The sequence below is a fragment of the Chiloscyllium plagiosum genome, chromosome 7 (assembly GCF_004010195.1).
Source record: "Chiloscyllium plagiosum isolate BGI_BamShark_2017 chromosome 7, ASM401019v2, whole genome shotgun sequence".
NCBI lineage: Eukaryota > Metazoa > Chordata > Chondrichthyes > Orectolobiformes > Hemiscylliidae > Chiloscyllium > Chiloscyllium plagiosum.
Genome location: NC_057716.1, coordinates 36163098 through 36177414, shown reverse-complemented (window position 1 = coordinate 36177414; position 14317 = coordinate 36163098). Strand labels below are relative to the sequence as shown.

The following is a 14317-nucleotide window of genomic DNA, read 5'->3' as shown; positions in this document are numbered from 1 at the left end:
ATGTGCAGGTTATGGTGGATTGACCATGCCAGATTGCTGTGTAATATCCAGGGATGTGCATGCCAGATGGGTTAGCCATGGGAAATGTGGGGTTATGGGGATCAGGTGGGATGTTGTTCAGAGGGCTGGTGCAGAATTGATGGGCCAAATGGCTCCTTTCTGCACAGTACGGATTCTCTAATATCTGAATGAACATCCTGAAAACAGGTGATCAGTTCCTTACCGCAGTATTATTTGTGGAATCTTGCTCTGTATGAATTAACTGTCACATTTTCTGCATTACAACAGTGACTGCTCCTCAAGAAGAAGTTAATTTGCTGTGGAATGCCAAGTCTCTCCTCTGAGCCTTTTTCAAAGAGGTGTCGGATGCCTCTATATAGCACCTGTCACTCAGGGTATTGATCTATCTGTTGACGTCTGCAGCATGGTTAGGGCTGGCCACACGCTCTGTGATCGCAGACTATGGTGGCCTGTAAATGCAGTGAAAGTGATACGGGGTTACCCTTTCTGCTAATTTAGCCAGGCACACAGAAAAGCTTACCTCATCATCTGTAAAACTCCGAGTGACAAAGAACTACCCTAATTTCCACTATTTAAAGAAAAAATTTAACAATTTATTCATTAACTCCCAAAGAAAAGAACATTAGAACAACTATCTACACTGTAATCCTCCTTTGTCTGAACAACTTACCTACCTCCCACTCGACAACAATACACTGACCCAATAAGATTTACAAAAAATCAAATTTGAAAATCAGCCAGCCGTGTCGATTCTCCTCTGTATCTTCCAGTCTTCTTTTCTTCGGTCTTCTGCTTCACAGATTTCATATGGACAGGTACCTTTCAGAGAGGATCTCTGTGGGCAGCCTGTTGGTGCTGTTTGACACTCTGGCTAACTGTTCAAACCACCTGATTTTTATACCCCAAAACATCGGATCGTCTCATTGGTTTGATGTTGTCAAAACAGTAAATTTCAAATTCGATTGGGTTTTTTGTATCTTGGGGCATAATTTAAATTGATTAGCCAAATTCAAATTTGTTGTGTAACCTATCAACTCAGCTCAGCTATTTGTTCACAGCCAAATGTTACATTTTAAAAGTTTTCAGCACACTCTGTGCTTCTCTATGTCTCACATTGGCCTAATCCATACCTCACCCCCGTCTTCTGTACTCTTTCCAGTTTAATAACATCCTTCCTGTAGCAAGATGACCAAAACTGAACACAATACTCCTGAAGATCTAGACCCCCCGGGAGGGGCTTCTCTGTTCTGCAATCAGTCAAATAAACACGAGCAGCTTGGTCTGATTTCAGCAAGATTTAACAATCTTTTATGACGCTGGACATAGGTTATTCAGAATGCAGGGGTTAAGCACTTCTGTGTACTTTGGAAAAGCGACACACAATCTTAAAACACAAACAACTTTTATAGGTCTCTTAACAAACAGAGCTGAAAATGTGTTGCTGGAAAAGCGCAGCAGGTCAGGCAGCATCCAAGGAACAGGAGAATCGACGTTTCGGGCATAAGCATTCCTGAAGAAGGGCTCATGCCCGAAACATCGATTCTCCTGCTCCTTGGATGCTGCCTGACCTGCTGCGCTTTTCCAGCAACACATTTTCAACTCTGATCTCCAGCATCTGCAATCCTCACTTTCTCCTCTTAACAAACAGAACAGCCTTAATTGCAAAATTAATCCAATAAAATGAAATGATATGACAAAAATAGACATAAAATTAAGCCAATGATATTTCCTGGGAACTGACTTGTTTTGCACTTTTTTATCTTGGGGTCACCTGGTTTCCAAGGTCAATTTAGGATACTTTAATAATGTCATATCTTACTTTGTTAATTCATATTATGAACAGGACATTGTTTGCTAATCTCTTTCAATTAGTTCAGGAATGTAGTTTTCAGCAGAGTTAGATGCCATTGCTCTTACCAGCCATTTTGTTGAGTTATTTTATGCTACTTGCATTAAGAAGCTATTTTGTAGTTAGAAAAAACTTGCATTAGATGGTTGCTCCTGACAAATCCAGATTTTAGATCCTCACTCCAACTGCGGCCTCATCAATGACTTGTACAACTGCAACATAACTTCCCAGTTTCTATACTCAATGCCCTGACTGATTAAGACTGTGTGCCAAAAGCATTCTTCACTACCCTTCTACCTGTGACTCCACTTTCAGAAAATTGTGAACTTGAACTCCAAAATCCCTCTGTTCCACTACACTCCTTAAGCCCAACCATTCACCAGATCAGGAGCAATCCATCTTATTGAACTCTCTGATATCTTTGTTCAACAGGAGCACCTGGACAAAAAGGAGAGCCAGGAGAGCGAGGACCACCTGGTGAGCATTCTGACATGGGTCCCATTGTTAGGCATTCCCAATAATGGGAGCTTGAATCTCATCCTTTGATTTATTTGGCTGAAGTCACCCCCATTCCGGTACACTCTTACAAGAAACCTGACGGGACAATTGGAGTGGCCTGTTTGATCCAGAAACAAGAATAGAACAAACTGGACATATTGAGACTGTACTGCCACTACTACCAAGGCTAGCCCCACTTTCCCACACTCGGAGCATAGCCTTAAATGTTATAACATTTCAAGGTTTCAGTCTAGTACTTTTTAAATGTTGTGAGGTTGCCCACCTCAATTACCCTCCCAGGACGTGGATTACAGATCCCCTCCACCTCTGGGTGAAAACCTTTTTCCTCAAATCCTTTCTAAAACTCCTGACTTTAACTTGAAAATTATGGCCTCATGTTATTGGCCATTTGCCTAAGGGAGCAGTTCTTGCTCCTCTCAATCTTATACAGGTGTTATCTTTATCTGAAATGCTGGGGACCAGCTGGTTTACGGAATTTAGACTTTTTCGAATTTCAGAATAAGTGACAGTTTGATGGTGAAATTTTTTAAAAAAACTTACAGGCGGAGCAGACTCAGTGAGTAAAACAGGCCTTGACGCGGAATTGAGGCCTGCCAATGCTGGGCCATGCCCCCACGTGTTGCATCTGAGTGATACACATTGAGTGGGGTCGACTTGGGTTAACTGTTTGCATGCCAAATAACCTTGTTAATGAGAAAAAAACTTTACAAAAAAGCCTTTTGACTTTGGAGCTTTTCGGATTTCGGGATTTCAGATAAAGGGTTGTCTACCTGTAACTCTATTAGATCCCACCTCATCCTATTTGCTCCAAAGAAAGCAACCCAAGTCTATCTAGATTCTCTTCATACCTGTAATGCTGTATCCCAGGCAATATCCTGGTGAATCCCCTCTGATCCTCCTCCAGTGCAGTCATATCCTTCCTTATGTGGTGACCAAAACTGCACACAGTACTGTAGTTGTTGGTTAACTACGTTTTGTATAGCTCCAACTTGATTTCCCTGCTCTTATAATCTATCTCACGAATGATAAAAGCTAGCATTCCATGTACCTTCTTAACTATCTAATTAACCTGTAGACAAGTATCCCAAAATCCCTCTGTTCCTCTGAGCTTCCCAGTGTCTTGCCATTCACTGAGTATTCCCTTCTCTTGTTATTTCCTCCAAAGTGCATCACCTCACACTTATCAATGTTAATTTCCGTCTGCATCCATTTTTACAGTGCAAGACGCCAGTGCCATATCAAAACATCAAGAGAGTCATTTTGGGGGGTGGGGGGGGGGGGGCGCAGAAGTGAAAGTTGTGCTATAGATGCTGAAAAATCTAGAGATAGATAAATCACCTGGACCAGATGGACTACACTCCAGAATTATAAAGTCATAGAGAAGGACAGCATGGAAACAGACCCTTCGGAAAAACTCATCTGTGCCGACCAAATATCCGAACTGAATCTAGTCCCATTTGCCAGCACTTGGACTGTATTCCTTTAAATCCTTCCTATTCATATACTCGTCCAGATGCCTTTTAAATGCTGCAATTGTACCAGCCTCCACCACTTCCTCTGGCAGCTCATTCCATACACGTACCACCCTCTGTGTGAAAACATTGCCCCTTAGGTCTCTTTTATATCTTTCCCCTCTCACCCTAAACATATGCCCTCTAGTTCTGGACTGGCCGACCCCAGGGAAAAGATTTTGTCTGTTTATCCTATCCATGCCCCTCATGTCTTTATAAACCTCTATAAGGTCACCACCCCAGCCTCCGATGCTCCAGGGAAAACAGCCACAGCCTATTCAGCCTCTTCCTATATCTCATATTCTCCAACCCTGGCATCATCCTTGTAAATCTTTTCTGAATCTTTTCAAGTTTCACAACATCATTCCAAAGGAAGGAGACCAGAACTGCACGCAATATTCCAACAGTGGCCTAGCCAATGTCCTGTACAGCCGCAACATGACCTCCCAACTCCTGTACTCAATACTCTGACCAATAAAGGAAAGCATACCAAACACCTTCTTCACTATCCTATCTACCTGCGAGTCCATTTTCAAGGAGCTATGAACCTGCACTCCAAGGCCTCTTTGTTCAGCAACACTCCCTAGGACTTTACCATTAAGTGTACAAGTCCTGCTCTAATTTACATAGAACTTAACATAAAACATTACAACATGGTATAGGCCCTCTGACCCTCGATGTTCTAACAACGTGTGAAACCAATCTGAAGCCCATCTATCCTACACTATTCCATTTCCATTCATATGTATGTCTACCACTTAAATGCCCTTAACATCGGTGCGTCTACTACTGTTGCAGGTAGGCAGTTCCACACCCCTACTACTCTCTAATTAAAGAAACTATCTCCGACATCAGTCCTATATCTATCACCCCTCAATTTAAAGCGATGCCCCCTCGTGCTAGCCATCACCATCCAAGGATAAAGGGTCTCACTGTCCACCCTTTCTAACCCTCTGATTATCTTATTTGTCTCAATTAAGTCAGCTCTCAACCTTCTACTCTCTAACGAAAACAGCCTCAAATCCTTCAGCTTTTCCTCGTATGACCTTTCCTCCATATCACGCAACATCCTAGTAAATCTCCTCTGAACTCTTTCCAAAGCTTCCACACCCTTCCTATAATGCAGTGACCAGAACTATAAGAAATATTCCAAGTGTGGCCCTCACCAAGGTTTTGTACAGCTGCAACATGACCTCGTGGCTCTGAAACTCAGTCCCTCTACTAATAAAAACTAACACAACAAATGCCTTCTTAGCAAACCTATCAATCTAGATTGCAACTTTCAGGGATCTATGTAAATGGAGTTTGAGATCTCTCTGTTCACTGACACTGCCAAGAATTTTACTATTAGCCCAGTACTCTGTATTCCTGTTGCTCCTTCCAAAGTGAATCACCTCACACTTTTCCAAATTAAACTCCATTTGCCACCTCTCAGCCCAGCTCTGCAGCTTATCTATATCTCTCTGTAACCCATAACATTCTTCATCACTATCCACAACTCCACCGACTATAGTGTCATCCACAAATTTGCTAACCCATTCTTCTACGCCCTCATCCAGGTCTTTATAAAAATGACAAACAGTAGTGGCCCCAAAACAGATTGGTACACCACTAGGAGCTGAAATTCAGGATAAACATTTCCCATCAACTACCACCCTCTGTCTTCTTTCAGCTAGCCAATTTCTGGTCCAAACAGCTCAATCCCTTGCCTCCGTATTTTGTGCAATAGCCTACCATGGGGGAATCTTATCAAATGCCTACAGAAATCCATATACACCATGTCAACCGCTTTACTCCCATCCACCTGTTTGGTCACCTTCTCAAAGAACTCAATAAGATTTGTGAGGCACGAACTGCCCTTCACAAAACTGTGTTGACTATCCCTAATCAACTTACTTCTTTCTAGATGATTATAAATCCTTTCTCTTTTAGCCTTTTCCAGCACTTTACCCACAACCGAAATAAGGCTCACTGGTCTATAATTACCAGGGTTGTCTCTACTCCCCTTCTTGAACAAGGGAACAACATATGCTGTCCTCCAGTCTTCTGGCACTATACCTGCAGACAATGACGACATAAAGATCAAAGCCAAAGGCTCTGCAATATCCTCCCTGATTTCCCAGAGAATCTGAGAATAAATTCCATCCAACCCAGGGGACTTATCTATTTTCATTTTCCAGAATTGCTAACAACTCTTCCTTGTGAGCCTCAATCCCATCTACTCTAATAGCTTGTATCTCAGTATTCTCCTCAACAACATTGTCTTTTTCTAGTGTGAATACTGATAAAAAATACTTATTTAGTGCTTTCTTTATCTCTTCTGATTCCTAACACAGCTTCCCACTACTATCTTGCTTGACCCTAATCTTACTCTCGTCATTCTTTTATTCCTGATATGCCTATCGAAGGGTTTTCCTTGAGCGGAACCGCCAACAACTTCTCATGTCCCCCCCGGCTCTTCTTAGCTTTGTCTTTAGGTCTTTCCTGGCTAACTTGTAACTCTCAAGTGCCCTAACTGAGCTTTCACGCCTCATTCTAACATAAGCCTTCTTCTTCCTCTTGACAAGAGCTTCAATGTCTTTAGTAAACCACAGCTCCTTCACTCTACCACTTCCTCCCTATCCGACAGGTACATATGTATCAAGGACATGCAGTAGCTGTTCCTTGCATCAGTTCCACATTTCAATTGTGCCCATCCCCTGCAATTTCTTTCCCCATCCTATGCATCCTAAATCTTGCCCAGTCACATCATAATTGCCTTTCCCTCAGCTATAACTCTTGCCCTGCAGTATATATCTATCCCTTTCCATCGCTGAAGTAAACATAAATGAATTGTGGTCACTATCACCAAAGTGCTCACTTACCTCCAAATCTAATACCTGGCTGGGTTCATTACTCAGTACCAAATCCAATGTGGCCTTCCCCCTTGTTGGCCTTTCTACATACTGTGTCAGAAAACACTGCTGGAGATATTGGACAGAAACTGACCCATCTAAACTACTTGAACTATAGTCTTTCCAGTCAATATTTGGAAAGTTAAAGTCCCGTGTAACAACTACCCTGTCCCTCTCGCTCCTATCAAGAATCATTTTGCTATCCTTTCTTCTACATCTCTGGAACTATGGAGGCCTATAGAAAACTCCTAACAGGGTGACCGCTCCTTTCCTGTTTCTAACCTCAGCCCCATACTACCTCAGTAGACAAGTCCTCAAATGTCCTTTCAGCCACCGTAATTTTGTCCTTGACCAACAATGCCAACCCCCCCCCCCCCCCCCCCTTACTGAAGGAGATAGCAAAAGACATTGTTGGTGAACTTGCCGGAATCACTAGAGCTGGGGAGAGTCCCAACGAACCGGATAGTGGCTAATGTAACATCCCTGTTTAAAAAGGGAGGCAAAAGATAGGAAACTTTCAGCTGGTTAGCCTGACCACAGTATTTGATAAGATTTCAGAGCTCATTGTTAAGGATGAGATTGCAAAACAAATGGAAGTGCATGGTAAAATAGGGCCCAGTCAGCATTGCTTCGTCAAAGGGAGGTCATACCTGACAAACCTGTTAGAATTCTTTGAGCGGGTAATGAATAATTTAGACAAAGGAGAGCCAGTGGATGTGATCTACTAGGATTTCCAGAGGGCCTTTAACAAGGTGATGATTAGGATGTTACTAAATAAAATAAGAGCTCATGGTGCTAGAGTAGGATACTGGCATGGATAGCTGACTGACAAATGGCAGACAGTGGGGGATAAAGGGGTCTTTTTCAGTCTGGCAGCCGGTGACTAGTGCAATTCCACAAGAGTCAGTGTTGAGGCCACAACTATTCACTTCACTGGCTAAAACATCTGAAAAAATTCCACCAATTCATTACGCACTGAGAGAAGAAATTCCTCCTCATCTCTGTCTTTAACGTGCAACACTTATTCTGAGGTTATACTATAGAGACTCTCCTATTAGGGGAACCAATCTCTGCACACCCACCTTGTCAAGTCCCCTAAGAATCTTGCATGTTTCAATAAAGTCTCCTCTCATTTCTTCTAAACTCCAATGAGTACAGTCCCAAACAACTCAATCTCTCCTTCCATGCCTGATATCAGACTAATGAACCTTCTCTGGACTGCCTCCAATGCCAGTATATTGTTCCTTAGATAAGGGGATCAAAACTATTTACAGTATTCCAGCTAGGGTCTGACTAAGCTATGTATAGTTTTAGCAAGTTTTCCATGTTTTTACCCTCCATTCCCTTTAAAATAAAGACCAACATTCCATTTCCCTCCTTGTTACTCACTAAATATGGATGCTTGCTTTTTGTGGTTTATGCAAGAACTCCCAAATTCCTCTGTCCTGTAGCTTTCTGCAGTCTTTCCCCATTTAAAAAGTATGCAGGTCATCTATTCTTCCTGCCAAAGTGCATAGCCTCCTGTTTCCCCATATTATATTCTATTTGCCAAGCTTTTGCCCATTCACTTAACCTGTCTATATCCTTCTGCAGATTTAAGGTCCCTGCCTTCTATGTTGCCATGTCTTCAGTCCAGGGGACCAGTGGCTATGGTGACGGAGTGCAGGAGTGTGTGCCTCCAGCTGACCCTGATGCTGCTGGACCTGGATCTTCATGGCAGCACCAAGGAGGCAGCTGGATGGTCACATGACTCATCGCATTGCTGCAGCCTGTGGGCAGTGAAAGCCATACCTCCCACAGTCCTGTTCCTGTCAGCTGCTTCTGTCCCTCCTTTTCCATGTGGACAAAGTCTCTGATTGCTGACCCCACAGTGTCTTCTCCTGTCTGGTGCTCAGCAAGTGCCTGTTCTTCAGTAGTTCTCCAAGTGCTAACTGCCTGGGCCATTTCTTCCTTAGCCTACTGCAGGGCTGTCACAATGAGGAGGTCACCAGATTGTGAACCAGCATTTCCTATACCTACAGTTCCTACTGACCAAAGAAATAAGGTCATAAGTCAGCCATTTGGCTCCTTGAGCCAGTTCATTGCACATTAACAGGACTAAAATGGCCAGCCTCCAGTGGCTGTTGAACAAGCTGCTGTAGGAGAAGGTCCTGGTGAAATGAGTTCATTTTTCCCTCTGCTCCAGTGAATCTACATGAAGATTAAAGCCATCTTTGCTGCATTCAAAACCTTTGCTTATGTGCCCCATTTATTTCCTCCTACAGTGAGACACAGGTGACCATAACCTGTAAGTTAACTTTCCTTGGTTTGTGTCAAAAACACCATCTGCTTCTGACTGCCAGGATTTCGTTACTGAAACCGTCTAAAATCATCTGCTCTTCTTTTTTAAAATCAAAAGTGAACAACCTTCCACTTGCCCACATCATACTCTATCAGTCTCCTTGTTGCCCACTTACTTACTCCATCTCTATCCCTGTGTGTCCACCTCACAACTTCTCACCTAATAGTAATCTTAGATCCATTACAGACAACCCCTTTCTCAAAGTTATTAATATACATTTTCATTGGTGGAGACTCCAACTCTCTACTAATAACAGCCTCCAACCCCAAAATAACTTGCTCATTCTTCCTTTCCATTTTCTGGATTTAATCAAAGAATAAAGAACAATACAGTACAGGAACAGGCCCTTTGACTTTCCAAGCCTGCACCGACACGTTTTGCCCTTCCATACTAAAATTGTCTTCGCTTACAGGATCCATACCCCTCTATTCTCTTCCTAGTCATGTATTCCTCAATGTGCTTCATGAATGCTACTATGTGTCTGCTTCCACCACCTCCTATGGCAGCGGATTCCAGGCACTCACCAAGTCTTTGTGTGAAAAACTTGCCTCCCACATCTCTTGTAAACGTCCTCCCTGCACCTACAACCTGTGTCCCCTGGTAATTGAGCCCTCCACCCTGGGAAAAAGCCTCATACTTTCCACTATATCCATGCCATTCACAATCTTTTAAACTTCTGTCAGGTCGCCTCTCAACCTCCTGAGTTCAGTGAAAATAAACCCAGTCTATCCAACATTTCTTCCTAGCTAAAATGTCCCATTGCAGGCAATATCCTGATAAACCTTTTCTGTACCCTTGCCAAAACATTCACATCCTTCTGGTAGTGTGGTGACCAGAACTGTACACAGTTTCCTTCTCTGTGACTATATATTACCAATAACCTAAGGGCCTCTATCTTATGCAAACATTTTTGTGTGGCACCTTTTGAATATCTTTGACTAGCTAAATATACCAGATCTATTGGTCTGACCCATTATTGATGCTGCTAGTTACTTCCTCAAACACTACTCTGAGTGGAGAATTGTTGGTGCAGTGATCATGTCACTGGGAATGAATCTAGCAGCCCAGTTTATACTTTGAGGACATGGGTTCAATTCCCACTATGGCAGCTGCTGGAATTTAAATTCACCTCATTAATTCATTTCAAAGAATCCAGAATTGAAAACCGGATTTCCGTGCTGGTGACCGTGAAACTATCAGCGAATGTCATAAAAACCCATCTGATTCATTCCAGTCTTTTCAAGGAATGAAGCTGCTATCCTAACCTGGTTTGGCCTACGTGTGACTCCAGACCCACAGACATGTGACTGACTCTTTACTGCCCTCTGAAATGGCAGAGTGAGCCATGCAGTTTAAGGGTGATTAGGGACAGACAACAAATGCCAGTGAGGCCCAGATCCCATACGTGAAAGAATACGAATCCCTTTTGTAAATCGCTGTTGATCAGGTGGCCAAGTGTCATCATGTCCTTAATAATGAATTCTGACATTGTTGGAAAAGTTGGAGAGAGGGGATCACTTGGACCAGCCTGATCAGGTAGAGTAGAAGTTGAATGAGACAATGAGTGTTGTTCAATTCCATAATGTTCAGTGTTGCTCAGTGAAACGTTCTTTGTGGTATTTCTGTTTCAGGTTCCCAGGGACCACCTGGCCTTCCTGGACCTGTTGGTCCCCCTGGGAAGATGGGAGAAGTGGGTGAGGCGGGGACACCTGGACGAACAGGTATGTACATTTTGCAAGCACAGATCTTTGGCACAAACTCATACAAACAGACAGCCAGCACGGGATGGTCCTCAGTCAACAGCTCTGAAATGACCATTGATGAAACACAGCCTACTTCAGTTCCACTCACTTTGCTGTGCTTTGTTCTAGTTCACTAGGATCTGGATATTAATTTCTCTGTACTAACTGGTTCCAGGAATGGGTGGTGTTTTCATAGCAGGGCCAGTCAAGATAGAGAAGGTGTGGATTAGTTGAGCTAAACATTGGAGTTTTAGATGGGTCTGCTCTTAATCTTTAAAATAGCACTTTATGTTGTCTTAGGCTGCATAGGTTTCCACTGAGTGGAATCTAATCCTGGGAACGATCCTAGGGCCAGAGAGTCTATGAATAGAGGGTATCATTCAGAGTAAGGGATCACCCCATTTAAGACAAAGATGAGGAGAAATGTATTCTCTCAGTGGGGAGTAAATCTGTAGAATTGTTTACCACAGAGAGCTGTCAAGGCTAATGTCATAAACCAGACCAAACCTGCTCAAAATATATTAAGAAGATAGCCTAGACCTTTTACAGTCAAGTGCTGTGTTCCAGATACAATTTAATTGGTCAAACTAATCCAGGCTTGAAGCAAATCACACTTTATTCATGTATTACAGTTAAAATACAGACAAAATAAGAAAAAAAAACTCAACTGTAACTCTATCAAAATACTTAACAAGATAATATATACATATATAAAATTAACCACCACTGATTAACTGTTCCAAGATATTAATATCCCACAAACACACTCTTGGCAAAGGCAAATTCAGTAAAATTGATGTCTCACATGTAATGTTTCTCTAGTCCAAAAGGAAAGAACACCAAGTCAAAATTCTAAGAGAGAGAAAGAACTCAAATCTTTTGCTGTAGCAGAGAGAGATGTATAGCAGCTTCCAAACACCAACAGCTACTGAAAGTTAAACCAAGATCCTGGTTCTGTGGGAGCTTGACCTTACCACTTCATGCTTCTTCTATTGTTCCAAATTTTAAGAAAAAACAAAGTTAGCTATGTTGCTAGACTTGTAACAGACAGCTTGGCTCCCAGTTTACAACACTTACTTTCAAAAGAAACATGACAGAACAAATCCTTCTTGAACGTATTTCTCGTAACATTGGGTCAGTAAGTATATTTAAGGCTGAGATAGTCAGCTTTTTAATTATTCTTAATGACTCTTCTTTGGAGAGTAATTGACTCAAATGCATGGAATTATTGCCAAGACAGAAGCCCTAGCCTTTGGGCCACATGGCATAACAAGTACAAGAGGGAGAAAACCAATTGAGGCCCTAGAGGAGTATAGGAAGTCAAGGAAAGACCTCAGGAAAGCAGTGAGGAGAGCAAAGAGGGGTATGGGAGAACATTGGAAGGCAAGATTAGAGAGAATGCGGAGATGTTGCACAAGTATATCAAAGGAAAGAGAATAACAAGGTGGAGGCTAGGACCCCTTACTTCAGTTGCAGGTAGAATGTTGTAAAGGTTGTAATAGATAGGATTTATAATAATCTAGAAAAGAATAAGTTGATTAGGGATTGTCAACATGGTTTTGTGAAGGGTAGGTCATGCCTCACACACCTTATTGAGTTATTTGAGAAGGTGATCAAACGGGTAGATGAGAGTAAAATGGTTGATGTGTTGTATATGGATTTCAGTAAGGCGTTTGATAAGGTTCCTCATGGTAGGCTATTGCACAAAATACTGAGGCATGGGATTGAGGATGATTTAGCAATTTGGATCAGAAATTGGCTAGCTGAAACAAGACAGGTTGTGGTGGTTAATGGGAAATGTTCATCCTGGAGCTCAGTTACTCGTGGTGTACCTCAAGGATCTGTTTTGGGGCCACTGCTGTTTGTCATTTTTATGAATGACCTGGATGAGGGCGTAGAAGGATGGATTAGTAAATTTGAGGATGACACTAACGTCGGTGGAGTTGTGAATAGCGTCGAACAAATGTTGCAGGTTAATCTGCAGAGCTGAGCTGAGAGGTGGCAAATGGAGTTAAATGTGGAAAGGTGTGAGTTGATTCACTTTGGAAGGAGTAACAGGAATACAGAGTACTGGGCTAATGGTAAGATTCTTGATAGGGTAGATGAACAGAGACATATCGGTGTCCACGTACGTAGATCCCTGAAAGTTGCCACTCAGGTTGATAGGGTTGTTAAGAAGGCATACGGTGTGATAGTTTTTATTAGTAGAGGGACTAAGTTTCAAAACCATGAGGTCATGTTGCAGCTGTACAAAACTCTGGTGCGGCCGCACTTGGAGTATTTCATACAGTTCTGATCAACGCATTATGGGAAGAATATGGAAGCTTTGGAAAGGGTTCAGAGCAGATTTACTGGGATGTTGCCTGGTATGGAGGGAAGGTCTTACGAGGAAAGGTTGAGGGACTTGAGGCTGTTATCGTTAGAGAGAAGAAGGTTGACAGGTGACTTAATTGGGACATATAAGATAATCTGAGGGTTATATAGGGTGGACAGTGAAAGCCTTTATCCTTGGATGGTGATGGCGTGCACGAGAGGACATTGCTTTAAATTGAGGGGTGATGGATATAGAACAAATGTCAGAGGTAGTTTCTTTACTCAGAGAGTAGTAGGGGCGTGGAATGCACTGCCTGCAAGAGTGGTAGACTCTCCAAATTTAAGAGCATTTAAATGGTCATTGGATAAACGTATGGATGGAAATGGAATAGTGTAGGTTAGATGGGCTTCAGATCGGTTTCACAGGTTGGTGCAACATCGAGGGTCAAAGGGCTGTAATGTTCTAGAACAATCTTTATGAAGTCCTTGGATGAGCACTTGGAGTGTCATAAGATTCAAAGTGATGTGCCTGATGTGGGAAAGTGGGACAAGTGTCGGAGGTAGTGTATTTCTTGCAGTACAGACTCAATGGACCGAAGGGCCTCTTCTGTACTGTGTGATTCTGTGAAGCTCAGCTTTTTCAAGAGCACCATCCCATATCCACTGCTGTAAAATTGCTGCCTCCACCCTCTCTCAACTCACCCAGTGCTGAAACCCTCATTCAGGTCTTGGTCACAGCTATTCTAACACTTTCTTTGCTGCTCCAGTCTGCCCCCATCAGACATAACCATAAGCCAGCATTATAACATGCAGCATGTTCTGGTTACCTCCCCCAACACCACACACATACACACACACACGCGTGCACTTACTCATACATACACACTCACTCACTCGTACACACACACACACATTCACTCATACATAGAACATAGAACATAGAAGAATACAGCGCAGTACAGGCCCTTCGGCCCTCGATGTTGCGCCGATCCAAGCCCACCTAACCTACACTAGCCCACTATCCTCCATTTGCCTATCCAATGCCCGCTTAAATGTCCATAATGAGGGAGAGTCCACCACTGCTACTGGCAGGGCATTCCATGAACTCACGACTCACTGAGTAAAGA

The 14317-nt window shown here is 42.7% G+C and overlaps 1 protein-coding gene and 1 long non-coding RNA gene across 2 annotated transcripts in view; one reads left to right on the top strand and one right to left on the bottom strand.

The window, feature by feature from the left end:
- The window catches only part of LOC122551919 (angiotensin-converting enzyme-like), a 19729-nt gene extending 17784 nt beyond the window's left edge, over positions 1-1945 (bottom strand). The window contains exon 1 of the mRNA XM_043694488.1: positions 1939-1945. Coding sequence (XP_043550423.1) covers positions 1939-1945 — 7 coding nt within the window. The remainder of the gene's footprint in view (positions 1-1938) is intronic.
- A 325-nt stretch (positions 1946-2270) lies between these two features.
- Positions 2271-14317, top strand: part of LOC122552001 — a 15494-nt gene continuing 3447 nt past the window's right edge. The window contains exons 1-2 of the long non-coding RNA XR_006312249.1: positions 2271-2347; positions 10767-10856. This is a non-coding gene — a long non-coding RNA (uncharacterized LOC122552001). The remainder of the gene's footprint in view (positions 2348-10766; positions 10857-14317) is intronic.